The following is a 14,086-nucleotide window of genomic DNA, read 5'->3' on the forward strand; positions in this document are numbered from 1 at the left end:
AACTCGCTCTTTGCACATGCAGACCTGAGGAAACAGTCCCGTAGGTATAAGAAGATGCATTATGCCAGATGTGGGGAGATCTTGTCTTTTCCATTTAATCGTGTCATCCATGAGGAGAAGAATTAGAAACAAATGCCTTTTAAAAGCCTTTTGGAAGCCAGTACCTGCCTGGGAGCTGTTCCAGTTTCCAGAGCTGGCACTTCACCCTGTGCTCTGCAGGAGCATCTCATCTGCCCTCGCAGCCCCAGCGTGTAAATGTGAGCCGTGAGCGCGCAGGAGGGCAGACACAAGCTTGCTCCTCCCTCAGCTCGCTCCTGTGTAGGACAGTTCGCACTGAATTTTAATCCTCAGGCTGTTGACATGATGCACAGTCCTTTCTGCACAATGCAAAGTGTCAGCGTAAATTCCCTTAGATCTCAGAGCTATGAATATATACAATGCTTCATCTAAATGCAGTGATTCTTTTGTAAAGATACGGTACGTATAAGAAAACACTTTTATCTGAATTCAAAGCCAGCTTTTGCATAGTGGCATGCTCGTGTCTGTTCTACTCTCCATTTTTCCCACCTTTTTACATGAAACTTATTCTGTTAGGATATTAAAACTCAGCTCGTGTGGAAATAAAGGTTTGGCAGCCTGCAAGCCATTACCATTAGGAAGAAACAATGACCTGCATTTTAAAGGAGCAGGAGTCAGTGCTTTAAGGTCTGCCACAAAGTTACTATGGGCTTTATTTGCAGATGTTCTTTGAAGCCCAGGTCTCTCTCACAAGAGCAAACATAGACCTTGGCTACTATTATTTTAATTATTCTCTTCTCACTCTTATTGAAGTTAACAAACCTGCTTTGCATATCTGGAGTCCGCTTCAATTTGCTGGACCAGAATAAGTTGAGCCCTCTCACCCCAACATCCTCCACAAAGACTTGCCACCAGCATTGCTGAGTTGACAGTGCGATCACCTCTCAAAAGACAAAATAATGCCAGCTAATGCAGAATAAAGATAAACCATGAATACTTCTAATCCTGAGGTGAGTGGTGCTGGTCTTGGGCCCTCGGTGGGACCGTGGCTGGATTCCCAACCAGAAGAGGACGTGTCTGCAGGGCAGCTCTGGGGCTCTCACGCCAGCAGGATTCACGGTTTACATGTAGCATGTCAATTCTTTATTTTTCTTGTCAGCTCTAACAACAAGATGATTTTGATGTGCTCTTACATGACCAGTTGATTCACCCAGTTTTCAAGTGATTTTTTTTTAGGTAATGAGCAATTTTTAATCTTCCCTCTTACAGTCTCAACAGAACTTTTCTTGCCCTGTTAGGTAAATTTGTGATTGATTTGTGTTGGATCTTTAATTTGAAACTCTCTGCAACTTTCAAATTTCCCCAAAGATGGGAATTTCATTGCCTGTGGGTGAAAACATATGTGGCGCAGCTGAAATGAATGTGGTGCAGTGGGATCTCCTTCTCTCTGGCTGCTGGATGAGCTGCTGCTGTGCATTTTCTTTGTTTTATTTAAAAGAAAAAATAGTCTCTCGAGCACTATAACCTTGTCTGCAAGGAAAAACTCGAGGCAGGTAATGTGCGCTTCTGCAGAAAAAAGTCATTTTTAAGATCTGAAGGGGGATCTTTAGGATGCTCATTGCAGAGGGATTCACCCTAAAGCAAAAAATGGCAGCGGGGTCCCTCTGGAGGGGACAGTCCTGCATCGGGGCAGTACCTGGGGGTGGTCAGGGTCTTCACTCAGTTCTTTCTCCTCCATGACAGAATTGCTTTGAGCAAAAAAGTGGCAGCAGATGGTCTGTCCTCCTCTCTTTAGAGAGCGTAGTAATTGGAGTGTTATTTCCATTTAAAACTTTAATGTATTTTAAAGTCAGATTCATAAATCTACTGAATTTCTTGCAGCTGAAGTGTTTCATGTTGTGTGTTGTTGTGTTGGTTTTTTTTTCCTGATGTTAAGTCAAAAGGACTAGTAAAAACTTGTCAGTCTTATGAAAAGTTAATCAATTTTCAATACAAAGGTAGACAAAGGGAAATTTCCGTCCTTAAAAGATTGATCTTGTAAGTTATGGTTGATCTCACTTTTATTGAACATTTTTACTTGCTAGGCGAAGGGTCATTTTTTTAGCATTATTACTTTACATTACTTCAATATAATGGGCCAAGACTAGAATAGTAAATAAAAGAGTCCCTGGGCTACAGCAAAAAGCCTTCCTGCCCAGAAGATGTAACATTTCAGCAGTCTCCATCACATTCTACAATAAATTCAGAGAACCCAACATTTTCGTTATCCTTAGGTCTGATTTTGGCTATTTGCTAACTTGGATATATGATGTCTAAAGCTCTCTTCATTTTTAATGTGGAATGTGTGAAATGTTTACAATACACGAGAAAAAAATTGTCAGAGGCTGGAAAAACACGTTAGTGTTGAACACACCATCCACTCTTGCCCATTCTAGTCCTAAAAGTAAGGAATACAATTTTTGTCCTTACCTACACAGGAGAGAGGGAAAAACAGACTTTCCTTCTTCCCTGTTGAGTATTTATTTTTCAATACATTTGTGAAGGGAAAATGCGTTTCTGTGCTGCTGCTGAAGGAAGAGGCTCCTCACCCTCACCAGTACATGGCCCACGAAGCGCTACAGGAATGCGAATATCTGTTGTTACCTTGATAAAAAGCAAATACATAATGATAGATACAATATATCTATATCTCCCCAAAGAGCATTTAGTGGAAAATCTGCTGGGTGAGCTGGGACGGCAGTCTGTCACTTTACATTATATGTAAGATTACCTGTTCTCTTTGCTACAGCTAATGAAGAAGGAGGACCTGGAAGATGATTTATTGGATTGTACACTAGAAGACCTTCTCCGGTTTGATGATTACAACAATGACGGTCACTTAACCCTGCAGGAGCTCTATACAGCATTCCGTGAGTCCTGAGGCTTTTATCTGTCCTGGGTGTTGATAGCATTTGAACATCTGCGATGGCAATGTTGTATTCCCAGACATGGTCGGCAAAAAGAATCCCTTTTTGTATTTAATGCTGTGAAAATACTATGGAAGGCTTGTTTCTAAAGGTTACTGTTCTCCAAAAAATAAGCATGAGCTAGGAGGTTGGTAAAATCATGTGGGGCTTATTGTTTTCTTGTGTATCTTGTTGTGCTGCTTGTTGTTGACAGTGGAGAGATGTTGTTGAACTGGCCATGTCTGTAGACCTGAGTATGTGGTTTCTGAATAACCCTGAGGAAACAGGGTTGGAAGCTGTCTAAGTGCGGCAATGTGAGTTAGTTTGCTGTGGGGAAGGTGTTTCACTGAGTATTCTGCCTGGCAATGATGTTTTCTGCATTTAGTTTCCATGTTAGTAAATGGATTACGGTGTGTGATCTCAGTCCATATCTCAGCACCATTTGCAAGGATCCCTAGATCACTGAGCTTCTTAAACAGTGCGAAAAAATAAGTATTTGTATTATCCCATGTATCTTCATAACTTTATGTTCATACTTCAAGGTACACATTCATTGAAGTTGTTCCCTGGAGCAGGCCCACATTGTCTCCTTCACCTGAATGACAGAAAGTTTTATTGATGCCTGTCCCTTTGGGACACTAAAAAAGAGAAAATGTGGGAGTTTATTCAACAATAAGGATAGTGAGCTACAGAATACTTGTATGTGATGAATACTCTTTTAAACAAAAGCAAGATTCAACCATTGAACTGCTGAGTGCAGGCCAAAGGCCGATAGCAAGCTGGTTACCTCTGAAGCTAGAATCTCTAATCTTTGCATATGGCCTTTTATAGACAAAGTAATTTCAGTAGCTCTTAATTTCCTTTTCTAAACTAGGGCTCCAGTGCCTGCTTGGTGGGAAATGCTGGTTGGGTGTAAGAGTCACCATATGCCCCACACCAGCACTTGCCTTGTTGATGGTCTTTGGCAAGCAACGATGCTAACGCAGATCTTCTATTTTTGCCAAAGATCCTCTTTTCTAAAGAGAGTGGTTTCTGTTTTCTTGACTTCGGCTTCTTGGTTTAAAAAAAAAAAAAATCTTTGAATAATAATGTTTAAAGTGCTTTTAAATTGCCCCCAGTCGTCACTTTGGACCTGTTTGAACTGCATATGCATTTAATTCAACACAGCACACTCAAACCAGTAGATATACAGTAAAACATAAAAACGCATACATTAAGAAGGCCATAAAGTGAATTAACCCAGCTATAAAGGCTTGACACGTAGTTATTTGGGAGCATATTTGGATCAATGGGTTCTCAAAGTCACAGCAACTCGAAGCTAAATTCCAAGAGTCATTTGTATGAGTTTTCAGTTCAGTGAATTTTAAGTAGACAATGAAAATAAGACAGGTACAAAATATTAGCCAATGAATAGAGATAGTAATCGATAAACTGCAAAAATTTAGTAACAAAACCCAAGGCGTAACAATGAGTGTCTATCGAAAGGGTTTTGTATATGAAGAGAATTGTCCTCCATCTGAAGCTGAAAATCAGCCTGACTTCTCCATTTGCGATTTTCCCAGAATGTCTGCTTTTATCAAGTTGGGTTAATGGCTCATCAGCTTTTCATTTAAAAGCAAAGTTCATTGCCTGCAACTTTTGAAATTTTGGGGACTGCGTAAGCAAACTTTAGTGCTTGGTGAAAGTATATATTTTTCTTTTATTACACAATGTAGGAAAAACGCTCAAAAATACTTCAAACACTTGTCTTAAGTGCACACTTTGGTTTGCAGTCCTTAAGTGTTTATGAATTTCTGCCTTGTTATGAGACAGAATTTGGCTTGGAGTAGTAGTTTAAAGGTGCGACATCCTGCACATTTTTCATATTTTTGGCCTGTTAGGATGATCTTTTTGTTGCTTGAAATTCACCCAAGTCACTCATTTCTACATGCTGGCAGCAGACTGCGGGGATGGCTGCTCAGCAAACCGAGGAACATAATTACTAGAATTCAGTGACATCAGAAAGTCTCAATCTAATTTATCCTCTCAAAAACTGAGTTACATGTTTTAGTGCGCCGTGCCCTGGTATCGTGTTGCAGTGTTGGAAAGGTTTGAAGATGACCTTGATAACGTGAAGAGCTTTCCAATTTGTCATTCCTGTGCTGCTTTAGAAGTTACATTTTATTTTAAATAGTCTCATGGCTTTTCTGTAACTTACGGAGCCACAAAATAGTCTCTCCCTCTCACTCCGTGTGTGTCTCTGCTTTCTCCAAGACCCACAGAGATTCAAAGGGCATTTTTGATTCCCGTCCATGTTGATCAGCTGCAAATGAATGAAAAATGCATGGATGAGAAAAATCCAATCTCTTACCTTTTCTGAAATGTGGTTTTGCCCTTACGCGCACTACATCTAATATTATTTTAATAATAATTTCTAGTCACGCTAGTAATTTCCATACACATCCTAGTGCACGGTTTCGGATTACGGACAGAAATGGTGGCCTACCCCATCATGTTTCTTCTGGTTTTCTGAAAGTTCTTTTGTTCCTGAATGCCAAGAATATACCTTTTAGGAGTTTGCTTGCATGTATGAGGAGGACTAGAAATATCTATTAACACAGGATTTAAGTATCACTTTTCAAATCACCTTAATCATACGTAAGTAATGTATGAGACCAATGAAATGCTCTCCTGGCAGGTCTGGCAAGCACAACTTGTAGGTGTCTTCTAATTTCTCATTAATAAATTGTTTTAGGTAAGCAGGCTCAGGACCATAATTAAAAAAGTGATTTTTAATATGATCTCAAGATTTTTCACATTCCAAAAATATAGAGTGTACTAGCAAGTGTATTTGTCTGTTGTATTTATATTGTCACAAAGATTCAATAAATGAGTAAGAAATGAAAGGCTTAGTTGTCATAAGAGCTAAGGCAGAGCATGTGTCTGATTAATCAACATGGAGATGGTCTGGTGAGTTGGCAAGCACATCACCCAGCTGAGTCATACTTTAAATATGCTCAGATGAGTGATTTTTGGATATAACTTCTGGAACCGTATCTGTCTGGAGGTCATTAGAATTAGGCATGTCACTTTTGGCAATCCTGTTGTCTTCCCTAATGGGAAAGTAGCAATCTGGCTAATGTGAAAGCCTACCCGAAGAAAGAAAAAAATCACTATAGTCTTGTAGATCTATATTATCATCAATGTGGACAGGTCAATTTGTAATACAAATATGTCAAAGAGAGGGAAAACATGCATTCCATCAAAATGACTTTATCTTGTCAACATTGTTTAGCTAATAAGAAGTTGTTAACCCTACAACAAAATCCGCTTAAATTCTAGCTCATTGGCAATCGGAGCGCTCTCCTAACCAACATCCCCTTCTCACAGCTGGCTCTTGCATTTCGTTACATTTCTGAAAGCACAGAAAAGGCCTTTTGCAGGCATCTTTGCTGCCCCACAGCATCTCTTCCCAGTAGGTCACGCTGGGTTTAGAAAGGTTTTTGACTGAGATTGCATAAAAGACCAGGAATATTTCATCAGGTCAGGTTAGAAATTATGCCCAAGATAATTTCCCTATCTCGATGCCATCATGACCAACTGAGGGTGCCTTGCACTTCCCAGCATGGCTCTTAAAGGCTGATGTATCACACAGTTTCTAGGGGCTCTGCAGCAATGTTTTGAGATCCTTGATGTCATATCTGGCTGAAAAAAAAAAGAAGAGACAAAGACAGTTTGAAGGAAAAATACTGAATTGTTGATTTTCAGTCCAGTCATTATTTCCCAATCATTTGTGCCTATATGTTACATGTAGACAGAAAATTGCTGTTTCGCCAAGGCGAGCGATATGTTATCATCTATGGATATCTTAATATCTAAAGAACACAGATATTGTTTAGAAGGAGCATATTTCATGCAAGAATGGATGCAGAAGAGGCTGCAGGATCCATGTGTTCTTCTCTTAAACTTCCTCTTATGATGCTGTTATGCTCCTTAAAAGAAGTTTGCATTCTTCTCTGATTCAGTGTTAGTTCCGATTTTCCTTTTTTACCTGTCTTTAAGATTGATCAAAGAGGTGGGAGAGGGAAGGAGTTGTTGATGAGGAAGGAAGCTTTAAGAAGTGTATGTATTCTGGATAGACATCTCATCTCAAGGAAGGTGAGAAATAAATTCTGTGTGAGGGAAATGAGCACCCATATTTAGAAAAATGCATCCATAATAATAATATGTACTCCACGTACACATAGCGAGCCAGCTATTCCAACAGAAATTGGATGTGTAAATTCTGTGTTCAGGTGAAGTGTTTACTCACATCTTTACGAAGCTGTTCTCCTCAATGACATGGCACGTAGGGTTGGGTGTTTGTCACTACTACTTTCCAGCTAGATTGGTCAAGCCTGGTTAATTATATTGGACAACTATATTGTGAGATAAAACGTTTTGCTTGAGGTGTTCTCTTAAGCAGTGTTGTAGCAACAGTTGTGTACAGGATCACATCACAGGCCTAAAATATTGACAATTTGTGCACCATGCTCTGCCTCTCCGGCTGCAGTCTCCCTGGTATGTGATTTTTCTTTCATGTTGCTGCAGATATTGGTACAAACTTGGAAATAATTTATTAGCTTACCAACATTGATTTGCTTCTTCTGTGAGCTATGGGATATCTAAACTTCAAACACGCCGTAGCAGGCGGGGGAGCGCTGGCCTCTCCTTTCGGTTTGAGGCAGTGTTAGAGGTGATGTGAAAGAGATGAAGTTTCCTTCAGCTGCCCAAAGCAACCCGTCCCTGCTTGCCTCCAGGAACGGTGTGCAGCCGTGTTACTGAGGATAAAGGCAACTTACGGGGTGTCTTCTAGAATGATGAATTTAATAGTGCAATCTTATAGCACAAACAAAACTAAAAGTTAAAAAAAAAAAAAAAAGAAACAAAAGGCAGAAATTTAAAGCATTTAGCGTATTTCTATAGTAGGTGCAGACTGGCTGAGATGATGGGAAAAAAACCAACAGGCGTTCAAGTCACTGACACAGCACTTAGTAACCGGTGTTTCCACAACCAAGCTGTGATCCTGTACTGGGTATTTAGGCTTTATTAGGTATTTAGGCTTTATTAGGACTGATCTGGCAGTGTTGAGCTGTAGGTGGATGCAGCACCTCAGTAAAGCGGCGATAGAAACCCATGCTCAGGGGCTCCCTGTGCGTGGGCTGATGCTCCAAACGCATAATTGATCTGTAGCAAGAAAGACAAATTTATTCTAAGCAAAAATGTTGCAAATGCTAAAATGTGGTTCCACAGAAAAAACTAAGAATGCTCAGATCAGTAAAAAATATATTGCATGTGGATGCGTCTTTAAGGGTGGAAAGGGGGACATGGTTTTGCCTTAGGCCAAAAAGCGAATGTTGCTGTGTTAAGATCAGATATTCATTCATCTAGCCAGGTTTGCTGTTGAGTGGTGTACTCTGCGTAGTTTATACATTTTGGCATTATGATTTGAATTAACAGAGTCTCCTGAAATAAGATTTGGGTAAAATTAATGGCAACTGTAGACATGGTTAAAATTATTGTGATTTCATGCTTTTTGGTCAAGAATTGCTGTCCAGATATTTTCAGGAAAAGGCAGAGAGAGTATCTGACACTGTTTTGTTGTTTCTTTCTGTGCAGTTGTATCAGTTGCGTGCCGGAATCGGTGCGTTCAAGTGTGAGTTGCCAAACTCTAGTAGTTTTTCAAATATATCTAATTTCAAAAGATACCATCTGCAAAATGTCAGTTGTCTTAATATGTAACGATTGGATAAGAGAAAATGAGCTAATTACAGGTTGTTATCAGAAATCTATTGTCTACAAATTGCAAAGAAAACTCACGAGGATACAATGTACTGGTGATTTTAAAATGCTCTTCAGGGCACATTGATTTGTTAATCTTGGTTTTAAATGCAAGGATTTGCAGTGTGGAGTGGTGTTTGAAAGGTGGTGTAATACAAACCATAACAAATATCTACACACACTTGCAGGAGTAGAATGTTTAAATATTTAGAAGTACTTATGAGTGACTCACTGGCACATAAAACCAGGCAAATACTATTTCTCAAAAATTATTTGATCCAATCTGGCAATGTTCACTGAAACAATTTCACAGACACAAATTTTCACTTTTTCACTTGCTTGCAGATAAAAAATTACGTCAGTGAACAGCAAATACAAATACTGGTGAGATCATAAAACAGCTGACAGTTCTAGACATGCATGTGCCCCTTCAGATCACATCGGTAGAGCTCTAAAAGGTGTAATTTGATTTGTCAGTGAGCTGGGAGTGTGGAATTGCAGGCTTTCCTAGGGCTTCGTTCTGGCCTTGCAAAAGCAGATGCTCTTTCTGAAAGTTGGATCCAAACTTTTCTGCATTGCATTTACTTTTATTTTTTTCGAAGTCTGTCTTTCTGAGGAATTTGTGAAGCAAATGCAGCATAGCCATGAGGCAAAAATGTCTTTTCACTAAAAACGGGGAAAATCATAGTTAAAATGCGTAGGATTTTACGTGAAGTCAAAAGGCGTGATATGGTAGCATCCTGGCCAGGCTTTCCTAGGTCTTCTTTTATTACATACAAACTGGAACGTCTTAGCTGCTGCTTTCCTCTTGTTTTCTCTACCTGTTTTTCCTAGTGGGTAATTGCTAGATTTTTTTCCTTTTGAAATCTGCTTTCATCTAAGGAAAGCTGCTGTGGATGTTCTCTTCCTTTGCCTTTTCAGGCATCTCACAGATGATTTGAATTGCTTCTCCGCCTGTGTGTTCTTCCTCTTCTCTTGGGCCAGTTTAGCAGATTCATAGCTTTTAAGCCAAAAATGTTCCTTAATGTATCAGAAATGTCTCTCTAACATCTGTCGCAGATGTATCTACTGCAACTACCACTCCTGATTCATGTTGTATTTGTCATGGGTAGCTCATGGTGCCTTTTAGGTTCCGCACCACCAGCATCAATGCGGAAGGTGGAATCTCCCATATGCTGTTATTGCCTTTCCCCACCACCCAGGCAGGGATCTCACTGGTCTTTGGTCACTGTTGTGTATTTTGTCGCTTATTGACCCTTTTTCCCTGCTAAAAGTTGGGGCTGGATTAGTTACTTCGTCTGGTTTTCATTGTATGGTTCTGTCGTGCATTCCTCATTCCTGGACATGTGGTCAATGTGTTATTTGTAACTGTGGATGTGATTATATTAAAATACTTGATTGTCCGTGGGCACAGGTTCCTGGCCAAGCCAAAAAGCTCAGTACCTCAGTCCTGCCTTCCACTCCATCACTCTCTGGTGTTTGTAATATCAGCTGGGATTTGTGTTCGTTCCAGATCTCAGTGGAGATGTCAAACAGATTGGTGCTTTGGACGACTCTTCACGTGGTACCACTAGAAATGGCCCCATTTGAGTGGTCCCCTCTGAGAAATGTTTTTTTCAGATCTGTCCATCAGCCAGTTCTTAGTTCATTTAGCACGTACTTTATTGATATTGGATAGCACTACAGAGCTGCAGTGCTAATTTTTTAATCAAAATGCCAGAGCAGCCACCAGAAAATTACCAAGTACAGTGCGTATCCTCAGAGCAATTATACGATTTATGTAGAGCCACAGCTGAGATGTTTTTATTTTATGTTCTTCACAGGAGAAAATCTTCTTGACAAATCCAGGATGTCCAGATAGATGCTGAAAAAAATAGCTGTAGGAAATTGAATAAGCTGGACTCAAAGGTTCGTTCAGCTTTAATACTTCCAAAAATAATAAAAACCGGTGCCAGCCTATAGAGAAAAGTAAAAAGCTTCAGAGATGCTTCAGTGGCATCAGGATTTGAGGTGAAACGCGGCTGTTGCCAAAGTCTGGCTTTAGCACCATCATAAAAAGCTCATTCTCAAGTTTCTTGATGATCAGAACTTCAGAAAGAACATCAAGAGCCGTCGATAGAAATAAATAACTCGGAGCTCAGGCCTGCCCTGCCTCCAAAGCACCGCTTCTGCCGTCACATTTTCCCTCTGCAGTGTATAAAATACATCTGCAGAATTTTTGTTTCTCCTTCTGCAAACCAGCAAGTACAGGTGCCACTGAACTCATGCTTTAAGCCACACTTAAATCCTATAATTTTCACCACAGTCCGGGCGCTGACATCCCACCAGTATTATTATAATAGAAACTTGCAGCTTGGAGATGTAATTGGTGACTGTGATTTGCCCCAAAAAAATGTATGCTAAGTATACGCAGCTTTTTTGTTTGTGTTTGTCATCGTGTTCATCATGCAAATCTGAATAATGTGGTAGAAAGGGTCACAGGCATCCTCCTGGGCACGGAAACACTCAGAGCAGTGTCCTGCTCTGGGGACGGCTGGAACCTGGCGTCGGTTTGCAGCACTGTGCGTCGGTCCCCAAAAACTGCTGGAGTGGCGGTGGAGTGCAGAGAGGGACAGAACAGAGAGTGGGAACGACAGGAGTTTCCAAGCAAAGCACCAAAAAAGAAGCAGGATGAAAAAGAGAGAATAGAAATATCCTCACCCTGTGATTCCATGAGGTTTACGCACCTTTTAAATTTGGAATTAAATGGGAGAATTGAGAGCTTGAAAGAGCAGGCTAACATTTAAAATACACTTTCAGGCTGTATTTTGACATGAACTGTGTTTTTCAGGGTTTTCCCACAGCCTGATTTCACGTAGTTTCAGTGCAGGGCTCCGGTCTGATGGAGCTGCCGCGAAGTTGCTTTCTGCTAGAGACCGGTTTTGAAGTTTTTCCCCTGAAAGATGCTGCCCAGACCAACTTTTCCTGTGTTTTTGTTCTCCTATCTGGCTCTGTGACCTGATCCTCCATGTCATTCATGCTTCATTTTTAATCATGGAGAAAATTCAGCTTTCCCCAGTGTTTGGTACTACTGTGAAGTGGGGTGGTCCGTCACTCCCCCTTTGCTGGGACTGTTCCTGCAGCCTGGACCGCTGTCCTGGTGTGCATACATGGAAGCAAAAAAAAAAAGCCGGATTATTTTGACCTTGAATTGTGAAAACCCAGGAGCCATTGCCAGTCATGACACTGTATTGGCCAACTTCAGGCAGTGCCACTGGACTGTTTGTTTTTACAGCAAAGTTGCTATATATGTATTTTTCGTATACCACCTCCCAGCTATTACTTGATAGATCTTGGACTCACAAAATTTTTGCTGCGCAAATGTCTTCCTTTTGTATTCTGCTCACCTCTGAAAGGCTACTGATCTAAGGAACCCATTGCTGGTCGGGGGAAAAAACATGCCATTTCTGCTGTGAAAATCCAGGAGCTGTGCACGGAGCCCTTAGCAATCTGCTTAGCGCTACTGCTGCTGGTCCAGGCTTGATATTGTTCTGGGTATCTCACCTGTCTGTTAGCACAGCCCTCTCAAATGCCCTTAATGAAATTGGGAGCTGAAGGAAAAGCATTTGCTGATGCTTCTGTGGTGAAACTGGAGGATCACGTGCTGTGTTGCCTGCTCCTCAGCATCTTCCCCAAAACCTGGTGGTTTACATGCCTCAGAGAGGGTTCCCCTAGAGAATGACTGCTCATTTGTGGGTCTAAGTCCACATGTAAAGTTACAATTTCCTGCGGTTTACAGGAATGAAGTTAAAAATGAACTATCTGGCAGGGCCTGATTGGCAGGATGGGAATCTCATTTCTTTGTTACGATGGTTGAGTGTTGAGGACGCCTTGGCTGGGCTGGGAGGCATGGACCTTCCCGTCCTGCACGGCTTCCTGCAACAGGGCAACCCAGGTTCATGAACAGACCAAAACATGTGGGACCAAAGCTCCTTTTTTTGCCCTAAAAGCCCAAACAAGAATATGGCAGTCCTGGCATCTGTAGCCGATATGCAGGCATCACTAGACAGGGTTTATATTCCTGCAGGACCTGGAGGCAAAGTTGTTCCAGAAGTAGTGATAACATCTGGTTGCATTTGGTCATTACTGATATCAGAGGCTGTTGCCTTCAATCTTTTCTCTTCAGGGGACTGAAGTTTATTGTAGCAACAAAAAGAGCTCTGTGCCAGGTTCTCCTGCAGTAAACAGCATAAAAATCTGCTCTGTCTGTCTTAATTCATGTAACACCGTAGTAGCCACCAAAATCACATCCAGCCCCTGAGAAAGCCCATATGGTAATTTACAGGCTTAAGAAGGTATAAAATGGATATGTATTCCGAATGTTTTAGAGAACACATCTCCACTTAGTGTAACACTAATATTATTGTGTTTTTTCACCAACGGTATATATTCAGCGAAGTATAAACCACAAAAAATACTCGTGTGTCTCCTAGATAGGCTACTTTGGAATCCGCTGTGAGGCGCAATACATCTTCGGCAGGACTAATAGAGTTGTTTTTCTTTTAATGCACTTTACTAACCAATTGTCTACTAAAATATGAGATGTGTATGAGTCTAAATATGCTATTATCCTACTTATTTTTTTTAAGATATATTTTTATGAGCCCATTCACTCCAAGTCAGGCAAGAAACACTCATGGAAAGACTCCAATATGTTAATTGGTATTTATTGAATACTTCAGTGTAATGTGATGAACAGGCACCGTGAATTGTAATTAATACATTGACATCCAACAGCTATAGCTGAATGGAAGATGAAAGCAATTTCTAATGGACATAGCATGCATTAATCTCACAGTGCTACATGGCCACCTACCAAGTCAAATAGCTTTTAAAGACAATGGAAGTGCATTTTCTGTGCCAGACAGGAGTTTTGTGGCAACAGCAAAACATTGACGTGGCAGAAATATAAACCTGTGGGTGCTTGGAGGGGCTGCTCATGGGCTGACCCCTCCAGAAAGCAGCGCATCCCTCCAGCGTCATCGTCTCCCGTGAAGGAGAAAGATGCTGAGGGCACAAAAGAACAAATTCGGCTGCTGCCATCCAGGTGAGCACTGCTGGTGTCTCCGCCTGCTCTCCCCATCCATGTTTCCCTTACGCTGCACCCTCACCGCCTTGAATTTGGTGACAGCCAGTGCATTGGTGGGAAGAATTTGGCTGAGAAAATAGTTTTCTCCTTTCTTAAATAGAGAGTAACCCACTTACTCATTTGATGCATTAGCACAGGTGGCATCTTGAACGTAATGCATTAAATAAATTACATGAACTGCAAATAATATGGTTTG

At 40.9% G+C, this 14,086-nt stretch overlaps 1 protein-coding gene across 1 annotated transcript in view; it reads left to right on the forward strand.

The window, feature by feature from the left end:
- Window positions 1-14,086, forward strand: part of FSTL4 (follistatin like 4) — a 220,783-nt gene that overhangs the window by 118,955 nt on the left and 87,742 nt on the right. The window contains exon 6 of the mRNA XM_065644047.1: window positions 2,807-2,927. Coding sequence (XP_065500119.1) covers window positions 2,807-2,927 — 121 coding nt within the window. The remainder of the gene's footprint in view (window positions 1-2,806; window positions 2,928-14,086) is intronic.

The sequence above is a fragment of the Caloenas nicobarica genome, chromosome 13 (genome assembly GCF_036013445.1).
Source record: "Caloenas nicobarica isolate bCalNic1 chromosome 13, bCalNic1.hap1, whole genome shotgun sequence".
NCBI lineage: Eukaryota > Metazoa > Chordata > Aves > Columbiformes > Columbidae > Caloenas > Caloenas nicobarica.